At 29.5% G+C, this 16,387-nt stretch overlaps 1 protein-coding gene across 20 annotated transcripts in view; it reads left to right on the plus strand.

Annotated features, from left to right (window-relative positions):
- Positions 1–8,432: 8,432 nt before the first annotated feature.
- LOC115952271 (putative disease resistance protein RGA4) overlaps positions 8,433–16,387 on the plus strand; it is a 54,571-nt gene continuing 46,616 nt past the window's right edge. For all 20 annotated transcript variants that reach the window (XR_004083319.1, XR_004083320.1, XR_004083311.1 and 17 more), the window contains exons 1-2: positions 8,433–8,920; positions 13,385–16,366. Coding sequence is in view for 2 of the 20 variants with exons in the window: in XM_031069360.1 (XP_030925220.1) it covers positions 13,547–16,339 (2,793 nt within the window). In the remaining 18 variants the exon portion in view is untranslated. The remainder of the gene's footprint in view (positions 8,921–13,384; positions 16,367–16,387) is intronic.

The raw sequence follows: 16,387 nt of genomic DNA on the forward strand, positions 1-16,387 counted from the left end.
TCATGCAAAAATTTCTATCTATTTTAACATAAAAAACTATATTTTTTCTTTTACATACTCACTTTTCAAAACATTCTATATTAGATTATCTATTTTATACAACATTTCATTAAAGTATCAATTTTTTTTTAATTGTATATCATTCTTCACATACAACAATCATTATTTACTCTCTTCCTTCATCCTCAAAATACATAAAGAAATAATAAAAAATAAAATGAATAGTATCAATATAAATTCACATGATTAAAGCTATAACAAATTGGTCAATTTACACCATCATTTATCTGTTTGTTTGGGATCCGTTTATTTTACTGAAATTAAAATTTTTTTTACTACAAATACTATAAATAAAGATAAAAATTAACTGAAATAATACAATAAAACACATAAATAATAATAAATAATATAATGAGACCACAAATAACACACATGTTTTATTATTATTATTATTATTATAATTATTGACCAACTTAAATCCGATCAGACTTGTTTGCCTATCGCATCATTTTACATATACTCATATCACCTCCTTTTAAAATTTTGAAGAAACTTCCCACCTTCCACACACTGACATGCATTTATTACACTTTACAGTTTTTACAGTCTGTACCTATTTTGTTGTGTTATCAACAATAAGGTCCATAGTATTTTTTGATTCCAATATAGTCTGCAACTATCACGTGGGTTGATGTGATATCACCATGCAGTTTGCAACATTTACACTATACATCTTACAGCCTATTTTGTTGTGTTATTGGCCCATACCCAATATAGTCTGCAACTATCACGTGGGTTGATGTGATATCACCGTGCAGTATGCAACATTTACACTACACATCTTATAGCCTATTTTGTTGTGTTATTGGTCCATAGCATTTATAGCCTATTTTGTTGTGTTATTGGTCCATAGCTTTTTTTGATGAGAAAGTCTAGTGTCACACCTACAATGTACAATTTGTGCCATAACTCGCCACATGACGAGTTGTGGTTGGTGAAAAGGTGTCCCTACATTATCCTTCCACTAATCACAACTCGTCATGTGGTGAGTTATGGTATAAATTGTGTATTTTTTTGTGGCACTAGACTTTCTCTTTTTTGATTCCAATATAGTATGCAAGTATCACGAGGGTTGATGTGATATCACATCAATCCCCACTTTTGTTATTATGTTATAATATTTATTATAAAAAATGTTATAATTTTTTTGTATATTTTAATTAGTTGTATAACTTTTCAATTTGTACCGATTTTCAATTTTTTATATTTGAACCAGTTTATTTATTTATTTATTTATTTTTTGAGAAAGAGAACCAGTTCATTTAAATTATATTTGTCTGATATATTTTCATTAATTATCCTTTATTTAGTAACAATAATTTTAAGCAAATCTAAATGTCCATATAAAAATTATCATAATAAAAAAATATGAATTTAGAATAATTTATTTTGTGTTAATACTAATTTATTGAGTTAAATAAATTTTAATTGTGCAAATTTAGAATAAAAACTAACCACATCATCCAGTAAAGTTGAGATTGTTTTATACTTAAAATTTTGTTTTACTCAAATTATAATTTTGTATTATAAATAAATTTTTTATTTCTATTTCAAAACATTCTATGTTAGATTATCTATTTTACACAACATTTCATTAAAGTATCAATTTTTTTTAACTATATATCATTCTTTACATACAACAATCATTATCTACTTTCTTCCTTCATCCTCGAAATAAATAAAGAATTAATAAAAAATAAAAAATAAAATGAATATTATCAATATAAATTCATATAATTAAAGCTATAACAAACTGGTAAATTTACACCATCATACATGAATAACACACATGTTTTATTATTATTATTATTATTGACCGACTTAAATCGGATCCGACTTGTTTGCCTATCACATCATTTTACATATACTCATATCACCTCCTTTTAAAATTTTGAATACACTTTTCTACCTTCCACATACTGACATGCATTTATTACACTTTATAGTTTATACAGTCTGTACCTATTTTGTTGTGTTATCAACAAGAGGGTCCATAGCATTTTTTGAGTCCAATATAGTCTGCAGCTATCACGTGGGTTGATGTGATATCACTATGCAGTTTGCAACATTTACACTATACATCTTACAGCCTATTTCGATTAGCAAAAAAAAAAAATCTTACAGCCTATTTTGTTGTGTTATTGGTCCATTGCATTTTTTGATTCCAATATGGTCTGCAACTATCACGTGGGTTGATGTGATATTACTGTGCAGTTTGCAACATTTACACCATACATCTTACAGCCTATTTTGTTGTGTTATTGGTCCATAGCTTTTTTTGATTCCAATATAATATGCAATTATCACGTGGGTTGATGTGATATCACATTAACCCCACTTTTGTTATTATGTTATAATTTTTATTATCAAAAAAATGTTATAAATTTTTTTTGTATATTTTAATTAGTTGTATGACTTTTCAATTTGTACGGATTTTCAATTTTTTATATTTGAACCAGTTTATTTATTTTTTGAGAAAGAGAACCAGTTCATTTAAATTATATTTGTCTGATATATTTTCATTAATTATCCTTTATTTAGTAACAATAATTTTAAGCAAATCTAAATGGTCATATAAAAATTATCATAATAAAAAAGATTAATTTAGAATAATTTATTTTGTGTTAATACTAATTTATTGAGTTAAATAAATTTCAATTGTGCAAATTTAGAATATAAACTAACCACATCATCCAGTAAAGTTGAGATTGTTTTATACTTAAAATTTTGTTTTACTCAAATTATAATTTTGTATTATAAATAATTTTTTTTTATTTCTATTTCAAAACATTCTATGTTAGATTATCTATTTTGCACAACATTTCATTAAAGTATCAATTTTTTTTTAATTGTATATCATTCTTCACATACAACAATCATCATCTACTCTCTTCTTTTATTTTCGAAATAAATAAAGAAATAATAAAAAATAAAAAATAAAATGAATAGTATCAATATAAATTCATAGATTAAAGCTATAACAAACTGGTAAATTTACACAATCATAAATCTATCTGTTTAAGATCCGTTTATTTTGTTGAAATTAATTTTTTACTAAAAATACTATAAATAAAAATAAAAATTAACTAAAATAATATAATAAAATCTATGAATAATAATAAATAATATAATGAGACCATAAATAACACACATGTTTTATTATTATTATTATTGACCGACTTAAATCCGATCCGACTTGTTTGCCTATCGCATCATTTTACATATACTCATATCACCTCCTTGAAAAATTTTGAATAAACTTCTCCACGTTCCACACACTGACATGCATTTATTACACTTTACAGTTTATACAGTCTGTATCTATTTTGTTGTGTTATCAACAATAGGGTCCATAGCATTTTTTGATTCCAATATAATCTGCAACTATCACGTGGGTTGATGTGATATCACTATGCAGTTTGCAACATTTACACTATACATCTTACAGCCTATTTTGTTGTGTTATTGGTCCATAGCATTTACAGCCTATTTTGTTGTGTTATTGGTCCATAGCATTTACAGCCTATTTTGTTGTGTTATTGGTCCATAGCATTTACAGCCTATAATCTGCAACTATCACGTGGGTTGATGTGATATCACATCAATCCCCACTTTTGTTATTATGTTATAATATTTATTATCAAAAAATGTTATAAATTTTTTTGTATATTTTAATTAGTTGTATGACTTTTCAATTTGTACCGATTTTCAATTTTTTATATTTGAACCAGTTTTTTTTTTTATTTTTTTATTTTTTTTTGAGAAAGAGAACCAGTTTATTTAAATTATATTTGTCTGATATATTTTCATTAATTATTCTTTATTTAGTAACAATAATTTTAAGCAAATCTAAATGTCCATATAAAAATTATCATAATAAAAAATATGAATTTAGAATAATTTATTTTGTGTTAATACTAATTTATTGGGTTAAATAAATTTCAATTGTGCAAATTTAGAATATAAACTAACCACATCATCTGAGATTGTTTTATACTTAAAATTTTGTTTTATTCAAATTATAATTTTGTGTTATAAATAATTCTTTTTATTTCTATTTTTTTAATCAATAAAGAATGAAATATTAGAGGAGCTTGAATACAAAAGCTTAATTAATAAATTTTTGTTCCAAAAGGCTAAAACAAAAAATAAAAAATATTAAAAATTAAATAAAAATTATTTAATTAACTAATATTTAAATATAAGAAAATTCTGTATTTAAAGTTTTTGCTCCCTAAAATTGTTGATCCGACCCTAAGTCAAAATATCTCATTTTTCAAAACAACCCATATCACATTATTTATTTACACAATATTTCATTGAAATATCAATTTTTTCTTAATTTTTTTAATTGTATGTCTTTCTTCACATACAACAATCATTATTCATTCTCTTATTTCATCCTCGAGATAGATTAAAAAATAATAAAAAAAATTAAATACAAAATAAATAATTTTAATATAAATTTACATGATTAAAACAATAACAAACTTATAAATTTACACCATTATTTACCTATTATCTTTATTATTATTATTATTATTATTATTATTATTATTGATCAACTTAAATCCGATCTGACTTGTTTGCCTATCATATAATTTATTATTGTTATTTTTGAAAATTTCTATCAAGAAGATAGTTTCATATATTCATATCACCTCCTTTTGAAATTTTGAATAAACTTCTTCAACGTCCACACACTGACATGCATTATAGTTTACACAATCTGTACCGATTTTTTTTTTTGAGAAACATCTGTACCGATTTTGTTGTGTTATTAACATAAGGTTTATAGCTTTTTTTGATTCTAATATAGTCTGCAGCATTTACACTTTATAGTTCACTCAGTCTGTACCTATTTTGTTGTGTTATAAACAATAGGGTCCCTGTTTCTCAAAAAAAAAAAAAAAAAAACAATAGGGTCCCTTTCAAAAAATACAATAGGGTCCACAGCTTTTTTTGATTTCAATATAGTCTGCAACTATCATGGCGGTTGATGTGATATCACATCAACCCCCTCTTTTGTTATTATGTTATCATTTTTTTATAAATTATAATTATTGATATAACTTTTCAATTTGTACCGATTTTCAATTTTTTACATTTGAACTAGTTTATTTAATTTATATTAGTCTGATATATTTTTATTAATTATTCTTTATTTAATAATAATAATTTTAAGCAAATCTAAATATCCAAATAAAAATTATCATAATAAAAAATATGAATTTAGAATAATTTATTTTGTGTTATTACTAATTTATTAAATTATGTGATAAATAAATTTCAATTGTGCAAAGTTTAGAATACAAACTAACCACACCATCTAGTAAAATTGAGATTGTTTTATACTTAAAATTTTATTTTAGTCAAATTATAATTTTGAAAATTGTCATTGACAACTCGTTTTTCAGTTGAAAGTTGTCATTGACAACTCGTTTTTTTGACAACTCGTTGAAAGTTGTCATTGGCAACTCGTTTTTTTAATCAATAAAAAAATATAAATAAAAAAATGATTTACAATACAAAATTATAATTTGAAAGTTGTCATTGAAAGTTGTCATTGACAACTCGTTTTTGAGTTGAAAGTTTTTTTTTTTTGGAGAATTGTTTTGGAGTTGGAAGTTGAAAACACATCTTTTCAGACTTTTATTAGGTGTCACTTGTCAGTAATAAGTAGAATTAAACAGTTTTTTAAGGACTCGAGAGTCAGGACAACTAGCTAGCCCCCGACTCCGCGACCTGCGTGTCAAAAACGCTCCTTTTCATCCAAAAACATTGGAATGTTTAATTAGGCAATTGCCAATTAGTACTACCACCATTAATTAAAAATAAAATGGTCAAGGTCAACAACATAATATTAGTACGCAGTAGATTACTCTAAAGTAAAGTCTAATATATATGTGTACATATATATATATAGTATTAATGAACCTATTATAAACCACTTCAGGGATTTGACTTTTAATGAAGAAATCAACACCAATAATCTTGTTTTGATATATCTTGTAGAACTTATCAGGTATTGGACTTTTCAGTTTTCACTTTCCATGCAGAACCAACTGAAGCAAAGAACAAGCTTGGGTACAAAATTTGGATCCTATTAAAAAACTGCAATTGTGCAACAGGTCAAGAACTCAGTAATAATCATTTGTTTTCCTTTTTCCTATCAAAACTTTAATAAGACTCACAATTTCTTCAAATTATTAGGAGAATAAAAAAAAAACTGTGCAATCATTTTTTCTTTTATTTTAACGATTTATATCTGTTTATCTAAACTTGTGTTAATGAAATGACATATTTGATTTTTCTGTTCATAATTACAGAATCATAGCAAATTTTCTAGAACTTTGAAAGGAGGACTTGACCAAGCAACTAACACTGTTGGAATTAGCTTACTAAACTAGTATTTTGATAGTTATTATTTTTTTTTTTTTGGGATAAAAGTTTCCAATATATATCTACTAAATGCTTTTCATGAGATGATTAAAACAAAATACTCGTCGCATATTTGTGTGTATGCTTGCTTTAAAAAGTGAAAAAAGAACAAGAGAATGACTAACAGAGCCTAATCTGTTCATACATGCACTAGTTCAAAGATAGTTTGAATTGAATTTTTATCTATTAATAAAATATAATTACAAATTATGGTTTAACTACTTCAGGTATCTTGCTTTTTATGCAGAACTGAAAACCAATTTTTTTGTTCTTCTTCATTCTACTTTTTGAGGTTTTGCTATTATGGCGAGTACAGTCCTGGACTCAAAGTTAATATTCTTTAAAAAATAAAAGAAATCTCTTTTTTTTTTTTATCAAAAATTTAATTAGATGCATGATTTCTTCAAATTATTAGGAGAATAAAAAGGAATAATTGTAAATTCTTTTATTTGTTCTTTTATTTTAATGATTTTTATCATTGTATCTAAGCTTGTGTTGGTGAAATGACCTATATAGTTGCTTCCTAATAATTGTAGAATTGAAGCAAATTTGGTAAAATTTTGAAGGGAGGAACATGACGAGCTAGGCAACTAACACTAGCTTATTATAAAGGTATTTTGGTGGTTAACTTATTATAAAAAACAGTAAAAATTAATAAAAAACATAGTGTGTGAGAGAGGGGGTTAATTGCATCTCAATTCATGACTGGACAGTGACTGTTGGCATTTATGAATTATTTCCTGATACGTCCAAAATACTGTTTGATGAAAAGTTACTTAAGTCATTCTTGATACAGTGACAGGTCAGCAATAATTGCCTAATACAGCCAACAAGGATAAATGCTAAGTTGTCTGATTCATTCTAATCCAATGAAAAGTGGATCGAATCCAATTTGTCAAAAGTAGGACTAACATGAAATAGTGACAAGCTTCAATAATTCCAATACAAAGAGATAAGGTTGAAATTACAATGTTTGTCCTGGTAACTATTGATTCACGGGCCTAATCACTTTTGCTGAAAGTAAATTTGGGTTGGTACAAAAATCAAATCTGGTATTGACACGGAAATATGGGAATAATGTTTCCTCATTTGAAGTTCATAAACTTTATTTTTATTAAATTCTTGATAAAAATAAATATTAAGAGAGGAAATACAATTTTTCTGTATGTAATAAAATTAAAAAGTCTTTATATAGGTAAAATATTTCAAAATGAATTTTGATAAAAAATTCGAATATTGGGTTGAATTGGTAAGTGTGTGTATGGAGAACTTGCTCAAAAAAACCAGTAACAGAACCTCAGTAGTTTATTATTTAACAATATTTTACTTCAAATACCTATCTTTTTCTACGTCTTTTTGGTGATTGTGTGCATGCAGGACAACTTGCCATGCATATTTAAAAAAAAAAAAAAAAACATTGTTGAGTAGACAAGGCAGCGCATTATTAGCAGACTTTTCCCCATTTGAATTCCATTCTACCACAAGTTATCCTTTCTTTCTCACTATCAAACCTAAAATTTCAGCATTATTTTTTTTTATTCACTCAAAACAAATACAGCCTTAAATTACAGTTTTTCAACCAGTGACAATATGTAAAATTTTAAGCCCGAATTTTTTGAATTTTCCTTATTAAAAAAACTGAAACTTTAACACTGAATAACACTTTTCTGCATCACTGAAAAACACTAGAATTATTCCCACCCACTTCCATGGGTAAGATGTTAAGGTAAATAGAAAAGTCCTTGGGATCATTGTAAACACTAGAATTTTCTTTTTTGTTTTTTTTTTTTAAATTCTAAAACTTTAGGCTGTTTCTTCTACCTTTTTCTCTTTTCCCTTTGATGGTGTGAACATAGTGTGAAAAAACATTTTTCTAAATTCCAAAAGCACAATTGTAGTTAAATTTTTTTTTTTTAATTTCTTTTTATGGGAAGTTAAAACTTTTTACCGAATTGCTACACAATTGCTCCTTCCGCCATAGTTTTTTTTAAAAATTTATTTAGGAATATTAGATATTTAGATGGGTTTGTGGAGCAGTGAAAGTGATGAGAGATACAGCTAGCCTCAATAATTATGCCCAGAGAAAAAGTTGTTTTTTATTGTAAAACTTTAGACAGCTTTTTCTCTTTTCCTTTAGCTGGGGTCGAGTTTACTGTGTTAATCATTTTTATTTTATGGGAACTGTGTTAATCATTTAAACTCTCTAAATCTCCTCTCTCCCACTCGGTCTTACTCTCTCATCACTCTCACTCTCTCAATCACCCTCTCACTCTCTCAATCTCGCTATCAGCTCACTCTAGCTCTACCACACGCTTTCAATCTCCCTCTCACTCTCGCTCTCACTCTCGTTCTCCCTCGCTGTCTCGCTCTCGCTCTGTACTCTCACTCTCGGTCTGCATCTTCAGTTTGGAATCACAAGGTATGTCTCCTTATCTCAATATTTGTTTGAGCATTGGGGGGTTAGGGTTATTTGTGGGTATATGTCAATATTTGTGGGTATTTGTGGTGTAATTTTTGTAAATTTTGTTTGTAATTTTTTTTGTTTTTGTTTTTGTTTTTAATGAACATTTTCATGTGTTATTAGAGCAATCAGTCATTGTAGGACACAGTTAGCGTCCTCATTGAGGCCATGTTTGATTTGTGAGACTGAGTAGGTTGCTTAGAATATATAGAGGATCCATAGCTGAGCCTAAGTTTTTTTGGGGCTTGATGTTGTTGAATAATGAGTAGGATGCTTGGACTATTAAAGTGAGGGTTGATTTTAATAGTGTAGAGAGACTTTCATTGTAGAAATTTCTTCCATCTGAAACTTGTGGCTTTCTCATTTATTTATTTAGGGGTGAAAATGTTTTATCTTGTATGCTGATGTATTCTATTTCTATTAGCTGAATTTGCTGTAATCTACTTAACATTCTAAAGTTTAATTCTTTTTATTTTTTTATTTTTTTATGAAATCAGTGAAGGCTGCATTTGATATATATTATTGCCATTTTCAGTCAAATATGTTTATAATTAAAAATAAATAAATAAGAAGAAGAAGAAGTAAGTTTATGTATTTGAAGTGAATTTTCCCCTGATTGCTGTTGTCACCAAATGCATGATAACCCTTATATTATTGCCATTTTCAGTCAACTGTTTCCTTTTTCGTATTCTAAAAGCATTGTTATGAGATGTAATACTTTTCATCAATATACTAGTATGTAAAATTTTTCCATTTTTTTAATGCTGGTCATAGAAGTCCTGACTTTTGACTTGTTCTAAACATTGCTACGATATGATCGGTTTTTAAATCTTAATTTACTGTTGTTTGTATGGAAAGAAACTTATGCATTAATTGTTAAAAAAAGTGTTCTAAGCTTTTGAGTGAGGTTGCTTATAAGTGATTATGGTATTTTCTTTATGGACTCTTAACAATCTCCTTTCAATTCTTTATTTTGCTTTCACGATTCATCATTGAAGTTGCGGTAGATATGCTAAATCTGCCACATATTTTCATTCATACATGCAGTAGGTGTAATGCAAAAATGCATAGGGGCTTCTTTTGCTGTGTATTAGTTGTATAGCAATAGTATGTTTCCTGGTAATTCTTGATAGAGTTGTTGTGTAGCTATACAATAAGTAAGCTAGTCTTGATGGCATATGCTACTTTAAGTTAAGCTGAGCATTCAAAATATCAACTGTCCATTATTTTAATATTTGATTTTTATGTCCTAGGATTAATCCTCTGTAATGGTTCAAATTGATTTGTATTTTGATTTTTTTTTTCTAAACATGATGTTTCATTACTTGGTAGCACTTTTATTTCAAATTCTGCTCAGAGACTTCCTGCAAGCCAATATAGGTCACAGCAAGGAGTAGGTGGACTGCTTTATGTGGAAAATTTAAAGTGAAACATCTAGTGCATGGTCTCATACTCTTTTTTGTTCACTTGGATGTCTAGCCTAGTTGTTTTATTTTCTTTCTTTCCTTTTTGGGGTCTCTTTTGGTAAGTTCAAGCTTTAGAAGCTGAATTTTTTTTTTGGTTTCTCTTGTCTACTTTTTTAAAGGGGTTTCTCTTGTAGACTTATCATATACTAGCTATGTGCCATTTTCTTATCTATGAATTTAATTTGCTTCTTCAGAAAAATAAAAATGAAAACATAATATATTACTGTGGACAGTATTAATTATTTTCGTAGGTTATTTTGGTAGGTTGTATACTTATCAAATACTAGCTGAGTTTTGTAAAATAAGGAAAAATGGATGCTGGATTCAGGACAGTGGTTGCTAAATATTTCAAGACACAACACTAGTGAGTAGTGACTGAGAATTAAGAGTCTAGCAGAGGTGCTAAGAAGGCCCTAAAATTGACTGCAAATTGATAATGTTCACAAATAATTGTATCATGCTAAGTTCAATCGATGGATTAAAGAATTTTGCTACAAATGACTTTTGTATCTTTTAGTATTAATTTGAAGTTAGTTGTACCAACTTTGAAATTGTTTGTTGCAAATTTGCAATTGTTAAAATGGTGGTCGCATTGATTGTTTCAATATAAGCCATCTTTAGTTATGGAGAAAACCTTGTGCATTGTTTCATGGGTTTTGTTTGTCTTGTGACTCTTGTCCATCGAGCAGATTCAACCCATTTGCATGAAGTTCTAGCTTCATTCACCAAAATCAACTTGTCAAACAAAAAAAAAAATGTTCACTAAAAAACCAAATGGTCGTAAAGATTTTAAGAGTACAACAATAAGCAACTTCATGGAAATGGACATAAAGATTTTAAGTACGTGATTTTTACACTTAAGAAATTGGGGCACATACAAATTGATTCCCAAGTTTAATGCACTCAGGTACTGCTAACATAGTACTTGAGTTTCATGGACTCGACTATCAATGGGCATGAATTTGCACTTCTGGGGCCAATACAGATTGATACCTAAGTTTAATGGACTTGAGTACTGCTAACACTGTACTCGAGTTTCATGGACTCGAGTAACAATGGGCATTTTACACTCAAAAATTGGGTCACATACAAATTGATACCTGAGTTTAGTGGACTCAGGTATCACACTATACAGGACTCGAGTCCAAGAAACTCAAGTACCAAGTGGAATTTTTAAATACCCAGATGCCATTTTAGACGTGCTATGGTGGAATAGAAAATAGGGAGCTTGAGTTTAGGGAGCTCGAGTACTAGAAAAAGTGGTAGATCTCCATTTAGTTCCGGAACAGTATTTTTTTGTTACAAATTTTTTGAAAGGGTGGTATTTGGCCATTTTTACTGTATTCACACTCATATTTTTTAAATGATTAGTACAGGACACTATCAAAGGTAAAAGAGAAAAAGGTAGAAAAAGAAGTTTAAAGTTTTAGAATAAAAAAAAAAAACATTTTCTTTGGTCATAATTATTGAAAAGACAATTACTAGGAAAGTGCTCAACAAGATTATCCTCCTGGATTACTATTAATCACTATTGCTATTCTAAGCAAGACACATCCACACCTATCTTAGTTCTGTTGTCTTGCTAAAATCAAATATTCTTTCATTTGGTGTGCACAATTTCTTATTCACTAATAGCTATCATCTGAGTTATCATTTTTTTACTTACAAATAATCATTATTTAAATCTTAAATATATTTAAGAAGATTTTAATGCATGTATGTACATAAATATTTGTTTTTTATTTTTGAAAAATCTATATACATAAATATATACTTAAATCTAGCATCATACTCGAATAAAAAAGAAAAAAAATATAATATGATGCTAATTTTATTTATGAACAAGTCATTATATTTGAGCCATGTTTAACAGTTGTTGATCATAAACTTAAGTTTGAGCTGGACTCAACGGCTTGATTCATTTTTGATAAAAAGAAAAGTTTGGTTGATTCATTTAACCTTTTTATTTTAGTCTCCAGTGCTTTTGGAATTTAGAAATGTTGTTTCATAGTATTGCTTGCTACAGTTGCTAACTGCGTCCACACCTTAGTTGGGTATAGATATTCTCGTTATCTTTCAAAAACTTAGTATTGTTGTCCTACTAAAAACAAATATTAATTCTATCTTTGGCGCATACAATTTCTCACTAGTTATCATTTGAGTGCACCACCATTATCATTTTTTCACTTACAAAATAACTAATTTTCAAATTAGCAGTTTTTAAAAAATGACTTAAAGAATTTTGTTCGACCATATAAACTTGTTTACAAACTTAATTAACACAATTAAATCTTAAATATATTTAAGTAGAGTTTTATGTTTGCATATACATAAATATTTGTTTATTTGAGAAACCCATATACATAAATATATACATAAAATCAAGCATCATATTCTAATAAAAAACAAAAAATCGAGCATGATGTTAATTTTATTCATGAACATGTTATAAAAATGAAAAAACCGTTGATAATAAGCTTAAGTTTGAGTTGCACACAACAGCTTGGTTCATTTTTGATAAAATGAAAAATAGCTCTATTCATTTAAATGATGAAAGTTTTAATTTTCCATAAAATAAGGGTCCTTTGGTAGAGGAGTTTAAGTAATGTTGTTTGTAGTTTTTTGAAATATATGTGAATAAAAAAATGTTTAGAAATATATGTAATATTATTTAAAAATTGAAAATAAGTTATTTAGGGGGTGTTTGGTTTATGTTTTTAAACAACAATTTTCAATTTTTAAACAACATTACACGTATTTTCACATAATTTTTTACTCACACATATTTTCATAAGTATTTTCAAATAACAATTTTCAATTTTTAAACACATATACCAACAACCCTTAACAGTTTTGGGGCTTTAAATTTTTTTAAAAAGTTTTAACTACAATTATGCTTTTGGAATTTAGAAATGCTGTTTTACACTCACGCATTGTAAATGATTAATGATGACAGGGCACCATCAAACAACATTTTAATTGGGCATAATTATTGAGGCTAGCTGTTCCGCACTTGTTGATGCTACCACCGTTCTAAGCAAGACATTACCACAGCTATCTCTTCTCACTTTCATTACTCCACAAACCCATCTACAATTCCTGAAAGTAAGAAAAAACTATGGCGGAAGGAGCTTTGTTCGATCTTGCAGGGAACGTCCTTCAACTGCTGGGCTCTGTCATTGTTGAAGAGGTCAAACTGGCCTCTAGTGTTGAAACTGAGATTGAAAATCTAACCGACACAGTCACCACAATCCGCGCTGTGCTTCTGGATGCAGAAATGCAGAGTTCTCATAACCATCAGATCAAAGACTGGCTCAGTAAGCTCAAAGATGTCCTCCATGATGTTGATGATTTGCTGGATGATTTCTCCACCGAAGTTATGCGCCGCAAAGTGATGACAAAGAAGGTACGCCTTTTCTCTTCAAGTTTAAACCCGCTTGCTTTTAGTCCTAAGATGGGTCATGAAATAAAGGCAATTAGGGAGAAACTAAATGCCATTGCAAAAGATAAGGAGGCTTTTCACTTTAGTCAAAGCTTGGTTGAGCCACGAGTCATGACTAGGGGGGACAGAGAAACTTATTCTTTTGTACTCGAAGATGAAGTTATTGGGAGAGAGGATGATAAGAAAGAGATTATGAAACGTCTTTTTGATGACAATGTTGTAGCGAATATTTCTATCATTCCAATTGTTGGTTTCGGAGGATTGGGCAAGACGACACTGGCTCAATTGGTATACAATGATAAAAATGTCCAAACAGAATTTGAGATAAAACTCTGGGTTTGTATCTCTGATGTCTTTGATGTACAGCGGATCGTTAAAGAAATTTTAGAACATTTGACAAAAAGGAAGCATGAAGGAAGCATTGAGATGTTGCAAACTCGGCTTCGAGAAGAGCTTAATGGAAAAAAATACTTGATTGTCTTGGATGATTTGTGGAATGAGGAGAGTAATAAATGGCTTCTCTTGAGAAATTTGTTAATGGGTGGTGCTAGGGGAAGTAGGATAATAGTGACCACACGCTCAGAAAGTGTAGCGAGGATAATAGGGGCAACTTCATGGCATGCTCTAAGAGGCCTACCTGAAGAAAAGGCTTGGAGTTTGTTTGTGAAAGTAGCATTTGAAAATGGTCAACTGCCAAAGAATGAAGCCTTTGAAAGTTTGGGTAGGGAGATTATGCGGAAGTGTGGTGGGGTACCTCTAGCCATAAGGACGATAGCAAGCTTGCTATGCACCAAAGCTACAGAAAATGAGTGGCGATCCTTCAAAGATTATGAACTATCAAAAATAACTCAAGAAGAAGAAAATGTTATTTTATCAACGCTTAAGTTGAGTTATAATCATCTACCATCGTATTTAAAACAATGCTTTGCTTATTGTAGATTGTTTCCAAAAGATTATAAGATTAATGTAACAACATTGATTAATCTTTGGGTAGCACAAGGTTTTATTAAGTTATCAGATTCAAAGCAACGTGTTGAGGATGTAGGGCGAGAATACTTTATGGTATTACTTCGGAGATGTTTTTTTCAAGATGTGCAAAAAAATGATTGTGACATTATATTATTTTGCAAAATGCATGATCTCATGCATGATCTTGCAGCTCTTGTTGCTGGGATGGAGAGTACCATGCTAACTTCGAGTGGGGAGTTTAATGGTAAAAAAGTTCGTCATGTATCATTTGATCTTGAAGATTCCTCAAGGAAACTTTCAATTTTTAAAGGAATGAAGATACGAACAATTCTTATAGCTAGTGTAGGGGGGAAATTGGGGAACTTAATTTGCAATGCACTTGTTTCAAATCTCAATTATTTACGAACATTAGATTTAAGTGAATTAAATCTACGTGTAGTGCCACATTCAATTGGGGAATTAAAACATTTAAGATATCTTGATCTTTCTAATAATGAAGATATTGAATTTCTCCCTAATTCCATTACCAAGCTGCTAAATTTGTTAACGCTAAATCTTGACGGTTGTTACTCACTTAAAGAATTACCCAGGGGTATTAAGAAGTTGGTCAATCTTAGGCATTTAGACGTTAGTTTTTGTAGGAAATTGACGCATATGCCCCTTGGACTTGGGCATCTTACTTCTCTTGCAATACTAACAAAGTTTGTCGCGAGGCAAGAGGGTGTGAAGGCTAGCTCGTGTGGTTGGTATGAGAAAAAACAGGCTAAGTCTGGTGGTGGGCTAAGTGAATTGAAGGAGCTGAGCAATTTGGGAGGAAGTCTATATATTGAAAATTTGGGACATGGAGAAGATGACATGGTGGAATGTAAAGCCACAAATATGAAGCAGAAACAACATCTTCAAGAGCTGGTATTACAGTGGGATGAAAAGTGGGATGATGGAGAAAACGAATGTTATGATGAAATGTCACTAGAAGGCCTCCAGCCACATTCAAATCTTAATGCGTTGGGATTGTTTTATTATATGGGTGAGAGAATTCCAAGTTGGGTCTCTTCTCTCACTAATCTTGTTCGTTTTCGATTATTTGGAAATAGGAGATTGCAGCACCTCCCACCGTTAAATCAACTCCCTTTTCTCAAGTCTGTCTCTCTTGAGGGAATGGAAGCACTTGAATACATATCAGATGAAGACAGTGTTAGTAACGTGTTGGGTGCTTCCTCTTCTTCTTCTTCTTCAAAAACACCATTCTTCCCATCCTTATCTTCTCTATTTATAGAGGAATGCCCAAAACTGAAGGGATGGTGGAGGAATTCAGATGATAATGAGCCACACCATCTCTTACTTCCATCATTTCCTCCTTCTGTTTCGGAATTAACTATCGTCGGTTGCCCTAACCTGACTTCCATGCCCCTGATTCCCCCCTCTTTGAAAGAGCCATGTATTGATGGTTGTCCCCTCTTACGGCTACACGAAGGAAACAGTGAAGATTGTCCCAAATAATCCAACAAGAAAAAACAATTTATTCAGGTATGCATCTATCTTTTATAA

This window comes from Quercus lobata, chromosome 7 (genome assembly GCF_001633185.2).
Source record: "Quercus lobata isolate SW786 chromosome 7, ValleyOak3.0 Primary Assembly, whole genome shotgun sequence".
NCBI lineage: Eukaryota > Viridiplantae > Streptophyta > Magnoliopsida > Fagales > Fagaceae > Quercus > Quercus lobata.